Raw genomic sequence first — 20,419 nt, forward strand, 5'->3', positions numbered from 1 at the left:
CCTTAGTGTTTTGTCCTTTTTGGGAATGAGGAAGTATAGAGAATATACCCCTTTTCCCTGATGTTGAAGGGGGACTGGTTCTATCGCATGTTTTTGTAACAGGGATTGAACTTCTTGTTTGAGGAGAGAGAGATGATGTAAGGACATTGGACGTTGTTTGGGTGGTATGTTTGGGGGGGATTGTATGAGTTCGAGGCAGTAGCCAGACTGGATAATTTGTCTTACCCATCTGTCTGTGGTGATGGAAGTCCAGACAGGTAGGAATTGTTGGAGTCGCCCCCCGACAGGAGTGGAATGGTCTGGGGGGAGTGGTGGCAAGTCACTGTTTGGTAGCTGGTGAGGTGCGGGTGTTGTTGTTGCCCCGCCCTCGACCTTTGTTATTGTTTCCCCTATAACATCCCCGGAAATAACCTCTGTTAGGGGATGTTTGTCCAGAATTTTTAAAGGTGGACGTGGTCTCAGTTGATGTGTTTTTGGAGCCTCCTCTATAAAAGGAGCGACGAAAGGAACCCCGGTTTTGAGGAGACTGCAGTGCTCCCATAGACTTGGCAGTTTCATTATCCTTTTTCATTTTTTCTAATGCAGTATCCACTGCAGGGCCGAATAGCTGCTCCTGGTTAAAAGGTTGAGCTAGGATTGCGGTTTGAACCTCCGGTTTAAAACCGGAAATACGGAGCCAGGCATGACGTCTGAGTAAGACGCTAGTATTGACCGCCCTAGAAGCAGTGTCTGCCGCATCTAAGGCGCATTTAATGGAGGCATTAGATATTAATTTGCCTTCTTGAATGAGGTCAGTGGCCTGGGACTTAAAGGGTTCAGGCAGATGTTGGATGAGGTCCTCAAGTTGGTCATAATGCGCCCTGTCATACCGGGCTAACAGGGCTTGGGTATTGGCAATACGCCAGTGGTTCGCCGCCTGTGCGGCGACTCGTTTTCCTGAGGCCTCTAAAAGCTTAGACTCCTTGTCTGGGGGGGGCGTTTCTCCAGTAGTCTGTGAGTTAACGCGCTTCCTGGCATTTGATACGACCAAGGAGTCTAAAGGGAGCTGGGTTTTAATGTATGCAGGGTCCTGCGGGGCTGGTCGGTACTTTTTTTCGATGCGGGGGTTGAGAACCCTCGCTCGAACAGGGTCTTTAAAGACGTCAGTGGCATGCTTTATAACCCCTTTAATCATGGGAAGTATATGAACAGTTTTCTGTGACTGTTCAAAGGTATCGAGGAGAAAATCCTCCTCAAGGGGGTCTGTGTGCATAGTGACACCATGGAATGTTGCTGCCCTGTTTATCAGTTGGCCAAACCCTAGGTGGTCATCAGGAGGGGAGGGCTTGGAGGGGTAGGTAGTGGGGTCAGGCATGTCAGGTATTGGATAAGACCAGTCATCTACCGGTGCTGTGTCTGGCAAAGTAAACGGGTCGGTTGGTTCAACAGGATAATTAAAGAAATCAGGGTCCGCCCCTCCCCCTAAGTCATCATCATCATCCTGTGGAGGGGGTGAATGACAGGGAGATGGTAAAGGTAAAGGTAAAGGAGAATCAGGAGGAGGAGGGGGGGACGGGTTAGAAGGTAATACAGGAGAGGAAGGACGAAGTGGTGAAGTGGCACAGTCCTTTTTGCGTATGGGAGCTGGGGGAGGTGTAATGTCCAGCTTCCGCTTTTTATATGGGATGGCAGTGACATGTCCAGTGTCAGGATTGATGTAGATCCGCTTTTGAGTAGGATCTGGTCGAAAAAGTTCATCTGGCTCCGAAGGTGGGGTCTGCGATGTCCGCTTCGGGTCTGTCTGAGCTTTTTTCAGTGTGGGCGTAGTTTTCGGTGCCGATAATGTTTTCGGTGCCGATAATGTTTTCGGTGCCGAAGGATGTGTTGGGTCCGATGGATTTTTCGGAGCCGACTGAGTTTTCGGTGCCGATGTATGCTTCGGTGCCGATGTATGCTTCGATGCCGATGTATGCTTCGATGCCGATGTATGCTTCGATGCCGAGTGACTTTTAGGCATCGATGTCGAAGAACGTTTCGGTGCCGGTGGAGACTTCGGTGCCGAGGAACGTTTCTGTGCCGAAGGAGATTTCGGTCTTGGAGCCTGTTTCGGTGCCGACAGTGTTTTTTTGGGTGTTAAAGGCACAATCAGGTGAGGTTTGCTCGAGCCCGAGCCACCTACAGGCTTAGATGTCTTCGGAGCCGGGCCCGAGGGCGGGGCTTCTGAAGAGGATTTCCGGTCGCGACTGGGCCCAGCTGGCGGAGTCTTGACCAATGGTTTTTTGGATGGGGCAGGGGCAGGGGCAGGGGGGGTGGTACTCACACGCTGCCCTGGAGTGATGAGGTCATCGGAATCGTCGGCCTCGGACACGATCTCGAGGTCTTCGGTGTCGTCTTCGGGAACATCTTGAGCAAAGATGTCCTCCGGTTCTGGAGCTGGTTTGGCCATAATATGGCGTCGAGCTCTTCGGTCCCGGAGGGTCTTCTTCGAACGGAAAGCGGAACAAGCTGGACAGGTGGACTCGTTGTGTTCCGGCGACAGGCAGAGGTTACAAACCTCGTGGTGGTCACTGTGGGGGAACTTCGCTCCACACTGGGGGCATTTCTTGAAGGGTGTCCTGTCCATCAGCCGCTTGCGGAACCGGTCCGAGTTGATGTCGACGTCGATGGAATGAAGATCAAGGAGTTAAATTGATTGCTAGAAGTTTTCTGCTGGAGCGGAAAAAAGGTCATCCGAACCCAATGGCGGAAAAAAACAATCTGACGATGGAGTGGATGCCCATGCGCACTGTTGTCCAGGGGAGGAGTCACCATCCTCGTGACCAAAGGCTTCTTCCGAAGACAACAACAACCTGCAATCATCCGAGCCCAACACCAGATGGCGATCTTATCCTCAGTGTGTGATCTGCAGCTCATATGCCTCGAACACACGAGTTTTTCTTTGGGTCACAAGTTCCAGCCACATCAAGGACCACCCATCCGTCTTAGTTTGGTAAATGGTAGAAAAAATGCATTGGGTAATAGCACTCCATTATTTACAGCGCTCAAACGGTAATAAAGCAGTATGGCGCGCTATATGAAAAACAAGTTAACATTAGATATAGCTTAAGATAGGTTGCCATAAAAAAGGGAGTGCCTTGTTTATATAAATAATGTTTTTTTGTTTGGTTTGTTTATCAGACACTGCGGGTGGACTAAGGGGGGGGGGGGCGGCATGTACACCGGAGTCTTGTCAAGCGCGTGCTGTCAAGGCACCACCGAAAGTTTGACAGCTCGGATTTCTCGCTCTTTAAAGCCAAAAGTCTTCTCTTTAAAATGAACATTTACGGCCTTTCACGGATTGCGCTTGAGGGATGCAACAACGACTTTTTATTATGTAAATATGTAGAATTCTATCCACGATTTTATTCAAAACTGTCTTTACTGACATGCTGGCCTTAAGTGAAAAGAAAACACAAGTGCTTGTTCTTAGATTTAAATGGCTCTTATTAATCAGCACGTCATAGTTTCTTTCAGCAAGATACCGCCACCAGCACGCTTGGCGCAGTTTGTGAGGGGCGAGCCCCGATATTGGTGCTGCTGTGTGGGGAGCTCTGCGCCAAAGGTAGTCGCCTCTCCAAGCTCGCTCTCTCCCCCACAGAAGCAGTCTGGACCCGCGGCGCTGCCCGGCAGACGTGTAATTTAAAGGCTGGTGGAAGAGCTGCCTGGGTATTCAGCCCTGTAATCTGCAGGCGAGCGCGCTGTCTGTGCACGCGTTTACCAAAGGGCATCGCGGAGAGGTGATCTCAGACCAGGGCGCGCGGAACGGCCTGGGATACTAGGCACCCCGGGGGACAGATGGGGCAGCAGCAAGCACAACACCCCGGGGGAGAGAGGGGGCAGCAACAATCACGGTAGCGTAACCACTGTGTCAGGTCCCCATTGACAGGAAAGAAATGTCCCCTCTAGCTGCTGTATGAATGATCAAATAAGGGCTCAGTGGGCCCTGGTGCCACTGCACCCATGGAAGCCACGCCCCCTCCAAATTCAGCCCTCAAAAGATACATCAACCGAGCATGAATTTCGCTTTCAATAAGTGGTCTTAAAAGTACACGGCGACCAGACTTTGCGGTATAGCCACAGGGCTCCCCCTCTAAAGCAATTGTGGCCAGGCCTATTTACTTCTGAGAACGATCTTGACTACAGACGTCCGGTCGACCGTGGTAAAACCCCGAAGCTTAACATAGACAGTTGGAGCACTACCTGAACCGGAGACACCACGCAGGAGCCAGCGTGGGAGTCTGTAACCAACACCATCTCTGGCGGGATCACTGCGGGTCCGGGGAAATGCCAGCTCCGGAGGCACAAGGGGAAAAGGCGTCCAAAGCACGGTGCGGATCCCTGCTCGTCGAACTGGAGCCTGCCCCGGCAGCGCCGCCACCAGCACAACAACACGGCGCCGGACGGATGGATCCTCATGGCCAGACGATAGCAAAAAAATGGCGGATGGAAGCTTCTAAACTTTTTCGGCTTCGAGGGCGTGTTCCTGCTGTTCTAAAAAGGGCGTGGCTAAAAAGTGGAAAGAACAGCACGGAAAACGCCCCCGAATCTGAAAAAGACGGAGCCTATTTGGAGGGACGGCTCTCTCCTCCAATGGCTGGCCTCCGTTTGGGAAGCCAGCCAATGGAGGAGAGCCAAAAAGAGAGGCGGGCTAAATAGCCACTCTAAGAAACATTAAATGTCCGGACTTCCGGTTCTGCCTTCGGCAGACCGGATGGTCCCTCGACCTAAAAAGGGTACATGCTCCACAAAAAAAATGCTCATCACAACCTTAACTTTAGTAATACAGAAGCAAAGGCTAACACAATAATACAGGACTCACCACAGAAGGTACTTAAAGTAAAGTGATCAACTACCAGACGTAAATCAACTGGAGAGCATCACACGCCCCTGCCATCAACTTAGGTCTGCAAACAGATAATACAAAATGGAAAGGGTAATTCTACATTTGCTCGGGAATCCTTCTGAAGTTAAGCTAGTAAATATCGACACCAGTGTTGCACATTCTGACCAATGATCCTATTCGGAGACCTTTAGATTCAGCACCCAGAAGAATGGGCAAACAATGTGAGTATAAGATGAATCCCTCACAGGACATCTTTCAATAAGCACTGGGTCACAGGTACACTTGGAAAGGGAATCATATATAGCATCGGCTCCAAGTGAGAAGTGTACTGGGGAAGGTGAAACAAGACAATTCCAGTGACTATTATGCCAATGAGGATTCTATATTGGAATCAGAGATAGAAGATATGCCTCTGCTCTATAAGTATAGTCAACCTCTAGCACAAATTGGTTTAGACCTAGATCTGTCCTCAGGACCACCCTAGAGTAAAGAATGCAAGCGTTCCTGAGAACACTCACATTAGGGTTTTCGGCACTGAGTAAGATAGACCATGCAAGGGAAAGTGTGAAGATGGCACTGCCAATTTTTCCACTAATGATGTCATGATGGAAAGGACTAAAATCCAAGAGGCAGTAGAGTTAAATACTTGTAAAGTGGCTATCGGAAAATAACAGATGCACAATTATGGGATACGCATTCAATCCTTTGTCAACAAAAAGTATTGAGGAAAAACTTATAAGCCCTTCTCATGGCACTCAAATCAGATCTTCGTTTCCCCGGATCTATCAAAAGAAAACGATCAAAGAAGATGAGAGTTTAAATAATATAGCAACAAATTCAAAATGAAGAGTATGACTGCATTTTCACAGGCATCCATCCAGACTGAAAGTTTTGAAAAAGAGCTCTCTGAAATTTGTGTTTTTCAAGTTCAGACGCGGAGACTAAGCACATAGCCAAAGTAATGAGTAGGAGGAACTGTGGGGCCTAATTAGTATAGGAAGTGGGAGGGATGATAGGCTAGAAGGAAGTCGAGATAGGGATTGAAGAATTGGGGCCTCAGGGGCATAGAATTGCCCAGGTTTTGTGGTTATGGATGACAGTAAATGGCTAGTCATTGAGCCTGAGTACCTAAGACACACAGAGGGAAAGGCCCATTCTTATCACGCCCACCTCAACAGAATTCTGAGTGCAATTAATTTAAGGTAGGCTAGGGCAAACAGGATTGCACAGGGAAAGTGTGATTGTGAGCACTTAACAGTGCGTTTTGGGTTGGAGTAGAGTGTAAGGGTCGAATATAAACTAAAAAAAATGAAATCCACAAACATAACTGATATGACCTATTTGGTGGTTAACATTCAATCAAACAGGAGTAGTCCAACTGGCTAGGTGAGTAGTACAAGCATAAAGGCGGAGGAGAACCTAATTCTATCGCTAGGGATTTAGGGCTCATCTTATAGAAGGTTAACAGTTTTCTTTATAATCATAAGAAAAAAGCAGCGATTTCTAATAGGTCAGACAAAGCAGCAGCTGATGTAACTTTATTGCAGGTGACATTTCCAGAGAGAAATAGTTCTTAATAAAAGACGGGCATCCTTAGACATAGCGTCGCCCTAAAAACATTAATAGAAAACAGGATGATAGGCACCTTCAACTTTCAAAACATTTATAGAACCAAGAATACATAGCCTGAACGCTGACAATCCCTGAAATCTGATTAATATTGAAATTAAACTGTACAACTGACCCTCTATTGTTTTTAGATGGGGATTGGTCCGCCCACTTTAAGACATTATAAAAGACAAGAATCTTAGTACCTATTCAAGATATCCTTCAAAATTTAGATCGAATAGATTACTGGCGATCAGAAAGAAAAATACCAGTAGTAGTTGTTTGCTAAAAGGAATAAGAAGTTAGCCTCTCCAGAGAATGACCTATATCGCCTCAATGAATTTACTGAAAACTGCAACAAATTATTGGCGTTAGATTATCCTCTGGCTGTAGCATAACATTTTTCCTCAAAGGGGAGATCTTAACTAAAAGCCAGCTTGACGCAGATAACCTGTTACTTTTAACAAGCAGTGAAATAGCCTACCAGCAACTTGTGCACAATCTGACATAACTGACAGTTCTCCTGTTAGAAAGCCAGATTATGACCAAGTAGGAGTTCTTAAGTTGCTTTGTCTCCCTCCAAGATTGTCCATCTATGACATCTAATTCTTGTGTCAATTATATTCAAATGTTGATTTAATTGATGAAAAGAAACTGTGTTGCCGCCACTACCTAGTGAACCAGGACCTTGTGGCTTTTCCAATATTGTCAACTTTGCTGTTTGAGGGCTACCTATTTACCAGATGTCATTGTTTGAGTTTGTTTGCTGGATTAGTGTGGATTTTAGGATATATGGAAATGAATGAGTATGCGTTGGGTTGAATGAATGGTTGTGTGGTATTATACTGGTTGCGCCTGGTTTATCTGTTTTCGTTACTTATTTTCTATTTCTATAATTGATTTTCTATATATGTGTTGATTTTGGTCCGCTATTTAAAAATATTTTCTGATTTTGTGTGTTCTGTTGTGGGGGGATAGGTACTCCTGCATGTTCATACATATCAGTGACGATTAGCACTACTAGCATAAGCTGTTAGGCAGTGGGGTCTCTGTCTGAGTACGACGAAGTAGAGACACCATCAAAACCAAGAACGAGACAAGTTTGTAAACTTTCAATTCAGATATCTGGCAGTAAGTATAAAAAAAGCGAGACCTATTGGCTATGCCAAGCAGCCGTGTGGCCGCGAAAGAGATCGCAATCGCGATCAAACATCAAACCGACCGTGCGGCCCCTAAAGTGAAAGCAAGCACGGCGCGCGCGCCCGCGCACATGCACTGCAGCTCTAGTCTGGCCTGGTAGCACTTTTTGGAGCCCTCTCAAAAAGTCTCGCCAGACCAGCGCATGCGCTGGGTCAGGCGAGACCTAAAAAGATAAGGAGGGCATCTTTAAATTTAATTACTACTCAAAGTGGTCCGCAAACAAAACTAAACCCTGCTCAATCATAAGAAAATTAGTTACTTCCCTATAACCGTAGTTCTCCTGTATTGGTATCTTTAATAGATTCCCATGCTTGAATCATTCCCAGTCATTGAAGTGGGAGTCCCAGGGTACTATAATAAAGAAGTGTGTATTACTACAATAGTCAGAATGGCAATGAACTATAGGTTTTATATCCTTTTAAAAAAAAAAAAAAAGGGACCAAACTACAAACTTTAGCCAATCAGGCAACAAACTATAGCCAATCAGGCGACAGCACCCTGTAGAACACCCACAGATCTGAGTAATATATCACTCACAGTGTCGAGTGAGATTTTATCAGGTCGAGCTATTTTAAGCATTTACTGGTCCTGGTTGGAGTTAACTGAACCTGGAAGGAACAGGTGTTCTGTTCATTCAGAAAGTGAATGAGCAATAAAGACACATTTAAATCTTGTTTTTGTCTCACACATTTGCCATCTGTTCCAAGGACAGAGGTCAAATGTCAGTTTGTCTTTTTACTGTGTTGCTTATCTGTTCCTGGAAAATATTTTTTACTTTTTTTTTTACTTTAGTTAGTGCTTTTTGTCAAGTGAGTGATCTAACAATAATTGTGAAACAAAAGGCTGTAAAATGTCCGTTTTTTTCTAACAACATTTAAACAGCTTGGAAATTAATCGTACACTTATTTTAAAATATATCAGGAACTATGAAAACTTTTTTTGTAAATCAGAAGTGTGATGCAAACAAAGATTTACATAGGAGCAAAAATAATCAAAACACTTTACTTGGTGATGTGTAAATGACATATTTGCAGAAACTCAATTTCCAGACATTGTATAGTATATGGTTTTAAAACCACGTCAGTGGGAAATTCTGTAGGCATTTTAATGTAAAATCTTCTGATTGCAAATGACTGTGCACTACTACTTGCTTTAATTAGGTATTTATTAAAAGTGACATTTTTTAAACATGAGTTGAGCAAAATTTCTGCCCCCACACTGATGACAATGCGGTTAATGAACTGAGGCTAGTAAGCGGTCATGCGTATCCTATATGTGGCTAGATTTGTATTATATATGGAGCAAACGTTTAGTATATTAAACCAAACAAAGGTTTTCTGTACAGCAGACATGCTGAACTCACGTATTTGAAAGTGCTCTCATATGTGGTAAAGAAAATGGTGTCTCAGTGAATTAAAATACTTGCCCAGGATCACATAATTTGAAGGCAGTTTATGGGTCAAGAGCATTATAATTAGGTCGGGTAGATTATTTAAGTCAATAGACCTGGTCCTCATACCTATTTTCTTGCCCAGTAGTAGTATGTTTGGATTTCTTAATGACCTTTGAAGGTGGCTCAGAGGCGAATTTTTCTTTAGATTTGTGTCTTTCAAGGGGAGATGAAGTCTGTGAAGACTGATCACCATCCGCCTCAGATAAAGGGCACTCTTTAGATTTGAGCTTTTGTAGCCACAGCAAGTCTACCTTCCCGGTCTTATCGAGTTTTCTAAGAAAAGGTGCGACAGATCTTGCAATCTCTTACCGTATGCTCTGGATAGAGGCAATATATACATTCCTTATCTGTGTCATCTAAATGGAGCCTCTCCTTCACACAAGTGTCAAAGGATCTGAAAAGTCTTTTTTGGGGTGAATTGTGACAGTGTCCAGTCAGAATATGCAGGTAGTGCAAGAAGTGATGATTTTTGGAAGTAAACTCCTTTGAAAACCTGATAGAAAAATAGTAGTTTGAGCAGAGCTCAGAGTGACCCCATCACACGACCTGCAATAGTAAATCTGGGAGATTCAGCCTCTCCTGGAAGTGTTCTAGAGGGTGCTGTCGCCTGAGTGGCTAAAGTTTGTAGTTTGGTCCTTTTAAAAATTAAAATAAAAAAAGTACATAGATTGGCTATAAAACCTATGGTTCATTGCCATTCTGTCAATTGACGTATTACACATTGCTTTATTATAGTACTGTGGAGCTCCCACTGCAACAACAAGGAATGATTCAAGCATGTGAATCAAAGACCTAACACTGAAGAATTAATTTAATTTTTTGAAAATGGTGATGCTACAAACGTTTTTCTTATTTAAACTTTTTCTGCTTGATGCTCCAGTCTCTGACTTTTTCTATACATGTTAGAATAAAATACTTTTTTTGAAATGCCAGACATCTTCAGGAAACCGTTGTTAGGTACTGCAACATTATCATCATCAAGCTGTATAGGTAAGATTATTAACAAGTATAATAAATTCAATCAATAAAATGTAGATTTATGTTTTTAAATATACAGCGTGATCCAGGCAGTGACAGATTTAGACTTTCACACTCACCTGTTTTTAAGAAGAGCGTGGCAGCCAGATTTGGTCTGGGAGAAATAATAAGCCTAAGATTTGAATCAGTCTTTTATTATTCAGGGCTATGCCAGACCACCTACATCCATTTTCTCACTTCACATAGAACCAACTCCAAATTCTAGTTATGGTGTGCAGTCTACCATTCTTGGACTACAAACATGCTAAACTAGACACATGGAAATAACAATTACTCATTAAAAAAACACTGGTAAAAGAGGTGCCACTGAAAAGCCCTGCCTTTGTTTAGTTGACGTTTGTCCATGAATACTCTGGATCAAGAAAGATGGACCATCCCAATATTGTGAAGCAATGTAAAAGGATGTGTCATTTTTCTTTTGTCTGTGTCTTTGACAGAAGCAAAAAAAAAAAAATCTTTATCCCGCAATTTAAAAGTATTTTGTCGTAGCGCAAAATGACTGCTTTATTTTTAAACCCCCACCCCCCCGCAACGGTAAATATTTTTTATGCTAGCTTTTTGGATGCTGACTTGCTGCATGATTCCTCATAGTACGGCTTTGCGGAATCGGCCTTGGCAGTGGCCTGAGAGGAATTAAGAATGGCAGTCGACCAGGGTGGAAAAGCAGCACTGATTCTATTGGATCTATCTGCCGCTTGTGATACGGTTCACTTGTTAGGTTTTAGAAACTCAGCTCTGGCCCTGTTGAGCTCATTTCTGAGTAACAGACAACAGCGGGTGGAGATGGGGAATTAAAGGTCCAAGCCATTCTCTTTACCCTGTGGTGCTCCACAGGGGTCCCCCCTTAGTCCCACACTGTTTAATATCTATGTTAGCCCCCTTGTTAATTTGATTTGTAGCTTTGACTTGGCTGTATTTTCCTACGCTGATGATACTCAGATAGTGTTATCTATTTCATCGGACGTAAACAAAGAAGCAAGAAACTTCTGTAACTGTATATCCCAAGTTGGACTATGGATGCAAAACAATTGTCTGAAACTGAATTCAGACAAAACTGAGGTGATGCTTTTCGGTAAAGAGGCCAACTTCTGAAATGACTCATGGTGGCCGTAGAGCCTAGGCATGTTACCTGTTCTGGTCCAGAAAGTAAGAAACCTAGGAGTTCTTTTTGACTCAAAATTATCCTTTTCTGAGCAAACAAATTCAATCACCCCTGCAGGTTTTTTTGTGCTTAAGGTCCTGAAAAAAAATCTTTCCATTTATTCCTGTTGATTTGCAAAAAACAGTGATAACAGCACTTGTGTTCTCAAAGCTGGATTATTGCAATGCGGTGTATTTGGGTGCTTATAAATGTGTGATAACGAAACAGCAGGCATTACAAAATGCGGCGGCGAGATTGCTACTCAAAATCCCCAAATTTAACTTCGTAGCTCAATCACTGAAGGATCTCCATTGGCTTCCTCTGGAAAAAAGAATAATTTTTAAGGCTATGTGTATAGTCTATAAGGCCCTACACCAGACTGGCCCCAAGTACTATCAGGATCTGTTCTCCTGGTGTAGGCCAAGCAGGAATCTCAGATCCAGCTCCTCATGATGTGTCATCATTCCCAGATCAAATAAAGAAAGATGGAAAGATAGGGCTTTTTCCATAGGGGCAGGAACATTTTGAAACTCATTACCTTTTAAGCTGCGTTGTCAACCTTCTTTGATGCAATTTAGGAAGCTTCTGAAGACTTTGCTATTTAACGAAGCAGTTGATTAGTCCCGCGTTACAATCTATTGCGTATCAGTATCGGACCGACTTCTGATGTTCTGCCTATAGTGCTACGAAACCGTAGGGTAATCGGGCGCTTTAAAAAAATCTTTTCATTCCCTCATTAATTCATCGTCTAATGAGGTCATTTTAGTTATTTCTTAAGGTAAATTGAATTATTTATTTTGTACTGGAATGTATTTTTTTGTTTGAATTATGTTTATATTGTCCAATTTTTTTATGTATTGTATTGATATATTATTGCTTGTTATGGTATTTTTTTAATGCATGCACTTTTTAATTTATTGCACTAACGACTTATTGGTTCTTACAGAGTTATTAGTGTAATCTGTGGATACACTAAAAAGAAAAAGAAAAAAAGAAATATCCCGGATCAATGATTGAATTAAAGGGATGCTTCTAATCTCTCAACACAGTTTAACCAGAGGACCATGAGAGGTACTGGAAGCAGAGGTACTGGAAACAGACTGAGGTTTGTAGAGTGATGTAATACCCCCATAAGAGAGACACTCCTTTCATCACTGATGCCCAAACAACACATTGTTTTGAGTTGCCTAAAAGTACTTGGCGAAAAACTGGATTGTAATTTCTTGAAATTGAAAACTCAGCCTACTGTAAGAACTACTACTTAGATCACAAGTGGGTTCCCTATCCCCTCACCTCTTTCACCCAAAACAGCCTAAATCAGGGCACCTGTTCATAATAAACAATGAGACTGATGTTGTAGGGCTAAACAACAAACGGAGAATAACAATTTGTAGCAGTCTTACTTTAAGACACTGGATTTCAATGATATTACCCAATGATGAATAGTTCACAAAATGTCCACAAATTTGTGTTCAAAACAATTGCTTACCAAATTAATGATCAGATGGACATGTTTGATCATTCCTGGAAAACTCGATAAAAGAGTCCACATGAAAACAATATGCAATTTGCAACAGTACTGTCAAGCAGTGGATCTATTATCTATGTACTCCTGCATCCACGTTAGATAGGCCAAGGCATTTCATTAGTGTGCATGCTCAGTAGGGATGACTATTTCTCTTCCTTAGTGGTGGGTTGTGTGGCTACTGTTGACACTGCCTACTAGGTTTGACGATGATCTGTTATCTACTGCCCAGTGCAGAATATAATTAAGAGAGACAAGTATAAGTGACTGGTCTACTGATTCCACATACTCTCCCTGCCCTACTGTATATTGTTTCAAATAGGAAACTGAGTATTTAAGGCACAGGCACTATATTATTAGCCTTTACCTTTCCCAGTTTCTCCCTTAATAAACTTTTCATATTTCTTTATTAAGATCTGGATGTTACTCTGGAATTCACAATTTGGACCTACTTTTAGGCATCTCACCTTTACCATTGTACAATATTCTTCTTTCACAACTCAGCAAGACGTTTAACCAAGTATCTGCTATTGCCAAAAACATTTTTTTAAATATTTTAGTGAACCTTTTAGTTTTCAGAAACTAAAAAGAGACTAAGCCCTTAATGTTTGAGGTATAGCGACTTCTGCTGTGGTCTGTCATGTTTTCAATATGGCACTCCATACAAAGAGAACAGGAACCACATTTTTGATGCAGCATATCTGGAGCCATATCTAGAGCTGTCCATTTTAACACAACAATGTCTGAATGGGCTCCTTTATCAAATTCAGAATAGGTTGGAGACCCAGATATTCCTTAACACTTCCTAGATCTTGTACATCTCTTCCTCAGTGTTCAATTAAAAACTTCAAAAATCTAATATAGTGTCAGCAACTGTTCCATCCCGCAATGACTAATAAGTAAACATTCGATAACCATAGTCTTTAATTACTGCAAGAATACATTAACTAGAAACATAAATCTTTAAATGCTTACTTGTTGCTTCTGGTATGCAGTGTTGGCATTAATTTTTGACTCCAAAAGAAGAGAACCTGAAAGGAAAAAAAAACGTATAAATATCTTTTTAGGGCAATAATACACATCAGATGTGGGTAACAGTTCTCAAATACCAATTTTCAAAAGCGTCTCAGCGAAATTTATAACACTAGACAATGTTCACTTTTGTCTTGAATAAAACAACTAAAAGAGGCAACTTAAGAACTTCATAAGAACCCAACTTCTGTGTTACGATTCTACACTACCTCCACAATACTTCAGACATCTCAGAACCTCTAAACTAGTGGTTCTTATCCTGTGGTCCAGGAACCGCTGGGGGTCTGCAAAGCCTACTCAGGACTGCTCAAAAAATTAAATATGAATAGATTAACCCCTTCAGTGCCCATGACGAGCTGGACTCGTCATGGGCTGCGGTGGCGCTGTGCCCATGACGAGTCCAGCTCATCATGGACTCCGCCCGCTAATGCAAAGCGCGGCACTGGGCGGGGAAAGGGGCGGGCATGCAAGGGGTTAATAAAGAAGCAAAAATGTAAAATGTTGAATTTTACAACTTTTCGTAATTACATAGGAATTTGAATTTTGAAGCATAAACTTAAGATGGTATCCTCAGATAGATTCACTGGAGCAGAGAAAGTGCATCAAACAAAATATAGTATGGACGATGAGTGGCCTTACTTGAATTTAGGAAGGCGCCAACCTTCACATTAAAATGTATATTTTTTTATATTTGTTTGTGATTGGAATAAAATGTTTCATCATTTGCGCATTTGTTTGCTATAGGCTTATTTGTTGTGTATGGTTTTGCTGTTCAAATCATTGATAATGCTTAGGCCGTGGTCCTTGGCCTCCAATAATGAACATAGTGGTGTTCCCCGGTTTCCAATAATTCAGCGGGGGTCCCTAGGTTCCAGTAATGACCAAGAGTGTGGTCCACAGAAGTCAAAAGGTTAAGAACCACTGCTTCAAATAATCCCTCACACACGAAGTATCCACCAGTCAACACCCTTCTTCTCCATACATCCATGCATGCACTGGTAGACTAGCAAAGTTAACACAACTTCGGGGGGACACTGGTAAATGCAATTTCAAGGAAAGTCAAATTTGATCAAAAGTTTCAGAAATTACTGAAACACAAAGGACCAACATATTTGAAGACTAGGATTGCATGGTGGTTAACGATACAACAATGTCAAGACTTCAATTAAAAAAAAGAAAAAGCATATGTTAAATTGGGAAAAGACCCTAAATCAAAAGTAAAATTATCCAAATTATTGGCTGACCTTTTTAATGCTTGGTTAATGGCCCCAAATCAGTCTCAAATAAAAAAAAAATACCACGTTTACTTTTTTAAACAAATGTACCATTTGATGTAGAAGTAAGCATGTATAGCAATAGTCAGAGCGTGTGCCAGTGGCTGCCCAAAACTAAGAAAGTCGTTGGATCTAGGAATAAGTACTGGCAAAGCAAGTTGGTCTGGATTCAATGTTACAATGCAAGTAAAGGCATGCACCAGTAAACACCGTTTTATAATGGTATGCATTAGCCAATTCATGATTAAAGCAAGAGAAGCCGCAACGAGAAAGGTCCCCCAAATCACTCTTGCCTGTTAGAAATAGCAGGAGGGCTAAATAGAAGACCAACCTTCCACTTCTCATAGCCATTGTCTCCTTGGTCAATAATGCTATTGCTAAAGCTTATTCTAGGACCAACATACATGAATAATTTTTAAACAGTGTTGAGCACCTTTTCACATTAAGATGAAGGCAGAATCGTAACAGGAGCAGTCAATAGAAAGTTATCTATTGAATTCGACAAGCGAATAAAGAGGCAACCATAATGGAAAACTACAGCCTCTCGCAACCATCCTGTCAGGCCGTCCCCACTTCTGCTGTCCATCCTGTTGACCTCACAAAACCCAACATTCCACAGACTAGGAGAGGACAGAATGGACCATTACACAGGCCATAGATGTACTGCTTACTTTATATTTTTTTTCTTCTAAGTGTCACAGGAAAAAATACCTTTTTAAATAACAAAATGAGCAAACTGTTCGTTAAAAATTTACAACTTTATTTCATGGTCATCTTTGCTCCCAGGAAGCAGTTTGTCATGCTGGTAAAGCAGATAATAGGTTCGGAACTGAGCAGCCTCTTTGGGTAACAAGCATTGGCAAAGCCATTAGATTTCACCTACGTGAGATCTATTGGCTTTGTTTTACCTGCTACATGAGCTGCTGGGAGACATGGCTTAAAGAAAAAGTAAGTGCTAGGACGCAGTCAATTTTTTTTCTTTAAGATGCCTAATTTCACAAGAGCACGCAATACACCCGCCACTTACACAATTGCATTAAAGGGAGGGTGGGTGGTTGTGCTGGGGAGAAGAAACGGATGGGGCAGGTGGGAGGGGGCGAAGAAACCGAAGGGGTGAAGAAACAGACTAGGCTGGTGGATTAACCCCTTCGCCGCAGCAGGAATTCCGCCGCGGCGCTGGGGGGGGGGGGGGGGTTTGTGGTTTGGGGGCAGCGCGGTGGCACTGTGCTCGTGACGGAACCACTCCGTCACGAGCCACGGTTGAGCTGTGCTCATGACGGAGTGGTTCCGTCACGTCTCCGCCCACTGCGCTAATCGCCCACACAGGCGGGGAATTAGCGCTGCGTGGGCGGAGAGGCCGCCAACGGCCAAAGCATGACGGAACCACTCCTGTCATGAGCACAGCGCAACCGTGGCTCATGACGGAGTGGTTCCGTCATGAGCGGGGAAGGGGTTAGGAACAGAAAAAACAAACAGTTGGGAGCAAAACAATCAATAAAAAAGACAGTTGGAGGAGGCTACTGTGGAGATAAGCAACAGAGGGAAAAGCAGCGACAGGGTCGCAGAAGAATCTATGGATGGGGCAAGCAAAGGGAGGCAAGAGGGGGCAAGCAGCAACAGAAGGGAGGTGGAGGGGGAAGGGCAAACCGCAATGAATTTGGGCGAGGTGGGGGGTTGGGTAGAGACCGCTGTAATGGAATAAGAAAGGTCCGCAAAGCACATTTGAGCACTGTTTATTTCTAGGTAACAAAGGCCCACGACATGTCCTGCCAGTATGGATCCCAGCGGCTCACTGATCGCAGACTGGAATCCTCACTAACTGTTCGCGTACCGCGTGTGCCAAATCAAATAACAAATGAAAATGGATCACCGGAGGAGCCTAGCGCGCAACCAAGATGGCCGCGTAGGTGCGAGGCTCCCGAGGACCTCCGCGACCTCCTGCATAAATCCTGACAGAATCCTGTCCCAGATGAGGGGACTGTATTTGTGAGCCCGAGCAGAGGTGACGCCCGTTTTCCGTTTTTAAATCGGACCTCGGACACCGTCAGGAGCATCGATTGAGGTTTGCGGCCTTCTCCACACCGGCCCCCCGTACTGGAGTTGTGGGGCGATCCGGACACAAAGTGAACAACAGCGGCGGGCAAGGCTGGGTGACTCGCGTACCCCGCACTTTCACTTTCGCTTTTGCGCCCTCCTTGCTGCCAGGCGAGGTTGGGTTGCGGGGCGGTGTGCGGTGGTGTGGTCTCGCTGGGGTGCCCTGCCGGTCCGCCAGCTGCGGTCCGTCCTGCGGAGTGGTGGTCGCTCCCCCCTGGACCCCTTGAACTGGATTGTCGGCCCCCCCGTTTCTTGAGGAGATTGACTCGTCTTGGGGATTGAAACTATGTCCACAAAACAAGATGGCGATCGGGCTAAGATAAAATCGACCCGCCGTGGCGCGGCCCAGCAATCCAACAGTATGGACCGCTACACCCTCCAGAAGGGCTCCCCAGAGGCGCCGCGTAAGTCCCCTACGGGCCCGACTGATGCTTCCGCTCTGCCCACGGACCTGACCCTCCGAGACGTCATGGGTGCCATCGCCGAGATGAAGGCCTCGGTGGACCAGCGCTTCGACACTCTGGCGCAGAAGATTGACTCGGTCCTCGTGGACGTGGGCCTCGTGAGGGCTGATTTGTCTAAAACCAACGACCGGGTCGACTCTTTGGCCCACTCTACCACGGGCCTCACAACGGACGTAGCGGCCCTCCAACAGGAGGTGCGCAGGCTTGGCCAGGCGAGCGCCCTGATGAATCGTCGGCTGGAGGATTCCGAGGGTCGGGCCCGGAGGAACAACGTCCGCATTATCGGGGTGCCGGAGGGACGCGAGGCGGAGGCAGCGGATCTATTTGTCGAGGACCTGGTCCTTACCCATCTCCAGCCTCGGGGGCTGAGTAAATTCTTTGCGGTGGAGCGTGCCCACAGGGTCCCCGGGGGTAGGCCTAAGGTTGGAGCCCCTCCGAGGCCTCTCATCGCCCGGATCTTCAATTTTCGGGACAGAGACGCTATCCTACAGACTTCCAGGCTACAAGGGCCGGTCAAACTTGACAATATGGACATCAATTTCTATCCTGACTTCACTCCGGCAGTCCAAAAGCAGAGACTGAGCTTTCTCGGTGTTAAACGTCGCCTAAGGGACCTGAATCTCAAATATGCGATGCTTTTTCCAGCTAAGCTGAGAGTGGAGGTGGATGGCCACACGCACTTTTTTGATCGACCCGAAGTGGCCGGGGACTGGCTAGACACTTTGCCCGGAGATTGGGACCGGGGGGGTGGGGGGGGTGCGGTTGGTGGGGAGGGCCCGCCGGATCAGGACTGAGGGACTAATGGTAGGCCTTGCTCTGGACTGCGTTGTTGTCACTATTGACTGTTAGGGTAAGTTCCCCTCCTGTGGAGGTCGTGTGGGGTCTCTTGGGGGATCTCCCTCCTCCTCTGGGGGACTAGTTAGTTTTCTTATCTATGGGGCGACAGGCACACTGCACTTTGGGGGGGCTGTTTGGGCTCATGCAGGGGTGCAGGGTGGGGGGAGTTTTGTTGGGTTGGGTGGGTTGGGGTGGGGTGTGGTTCGTTTCTACCGCAAGGCAAACCCGTTATTGTATTGTTGTTTTTGAGATGCTCTGGGGGGGGACTAATGATGGCTTCGTTATGTGATGGGGGGTAGGGATTTGACTTTGTTGTCCTGGAATGTTAACGGACTGGGTGATAGGATCAAGCGGGGTGTGGTCCTGCAGTATTTGAAACGGATTTCGCCTGATGTGGTCTTTCTGCACCTTATTGGTAACTCCTTTTGTGCCATGAATCGCCGTGGCTTTCGCTTGGTGGCCCACTCGGGCTTCACATCAGGCTCGCGGGGGGTGGGCATCATGATCAAGACCTCGCTCCCGCTAGAAATAGACGAGGTGCGCCATGATGAGAGGGGACGCTACACTGTCTTGGTGGGGAGGATGGAGGGCAGGGTAGTTGTCTTTGTCTCTGTGTACGTCCCACCGGGGCTACAGTCCACCACCTTTGCAGATCTGGGACGCCTCCTTCTTGACCTCCCGGGGGTGCTTCTGGTGGTTGGGGGGGGGACTTCAATGCGGTGGCTTCTGGGACTATGGATCGTCATCCCCCTAGGGACCTCCCCCGGGCACAGGCGTGGTTAGCGGGCCTTTTGGACACACTGGGATTGGTGGACTGCTGGCGTTTAAAGCATCCCACCCAGCTGCAGTACACCTTCCATTCGGGTGCCCATGGTAGCCTCTCGCGGCTTGATTATGTCCTTGTCCCTGCGGCCTATGCTGGGAGGGTGGGAGAGGTGCGCCATCTGGCGCGGGGTATTTCAGATCATTCCCCGCTCCTGTTGCACTTGGGTGTCTTCCCGAGGGGAGAGGGCAGGGTAGCCCCAATCAATGCTTGGTACCTGCGTGACCCCACTATTCGCGCTGACCTGATTAAATCATTGCAACGGTATTTTGAGGAGAATGTGGGGTCCGTTCCGTCGGCTATCTCCCTGTGGGAAGCCTTTAAAACAGTTCTCAGAGGGGAGGCCCTCTCCTTTATCTCCCATGCCCGCAGACGCGCACAGGAGGAGGTGACCCGGGTGGAGGCCGAAATTACTGAATTGGAGGGCGATCTGGGGAGTGGGGTGACTGACGCGGCACTGCATGTTCTACACCTTAAACAGGCGGCCTATAGGGCCCTCGTCACGGAGGCGGCCAGGGGCCTTAGCAGAGAGCAACAGGGGCGACTGTATGATGTGGGTGATAAGGCTGGCAAACTGATTGCGTGGTTGGATAAGAAGGAGAGAGCTAGTCGTGTGGTCCCGCTGATTGAGAGGATGGATGGTGTACGAATTACTGAGCCGGAAGGCATTGTTTCTTGCTTCGCGGATTATTTCCGCGAGGTATATTCTCCGGTCTCTCCCTGCTCGGAGGAGGACTCCCATGCCCTGCTGCGGGACATCGCGCTGCCCTCGCTTTCAGTGGAGGACAGGGATTCGTTGGATGCCGCTCCCACCTCGGATGAAATCGCCCTCGCCATACGCTCGGTCGCCTCGGGCAAGGCCATGGGCCCGAATGGCCTTCCTATCGAATTGTATAAGCTGCGACCGGATGTACTGGCACCTCACCTCCGTGCGATGTTCCTTGCGGCCCACTCGCGGGGCTCCCTCCCGCCTGACCAGCGTCTAGCTACCATCGTGGTTATCCACAAGGAGGGGAGACCGCGAGACCGGGTTACATCCTATCGGCCGATCTCGCTCTTGAATGCGGAG

The 20,419-nt window shown here is 45.8% G+C and overlaps 1 protein-coding gene across 2 annotated transcripts in view; it reads right to left on the minus strand.

Moving 5' to 3' along the window:
• PPP4R3A (protein phosphatase 4 regulatory subunit 3A) overlaps window positions 1-20,419 on the minus strand; it is a 306,141-nt gene that overhangs the window by 193,553 nt on the left and 92,169 nt on the right. For both annotated transcript variants that reach the window (XM_085626549.1, XM_085626548.1), the window contains exon 2: window positions 13,802-13,857. In XM_085626549.1, coding sequence (XP_085482675.1) covers window positions 13,802-13,857 — 56 coding nt within the window. The remainder of the gene's footprint in view (window positions 1-13,801; window positions 13,858-20,419) is intronic.

This window comes from Triturus cristatus, chromosome 9, assembly GCF_964204655.1.
Source record: "Triturus cristatus chromosome 9, aTriCri1.1, whole genome shotgun sequence".
In the NCBI taxonomy this organism is placed as follows: Eukaryota; Metazoa; Chordata; class Amphibia; order Caudata; family Salamandridae; genus Triturus; species Triturus cristatus.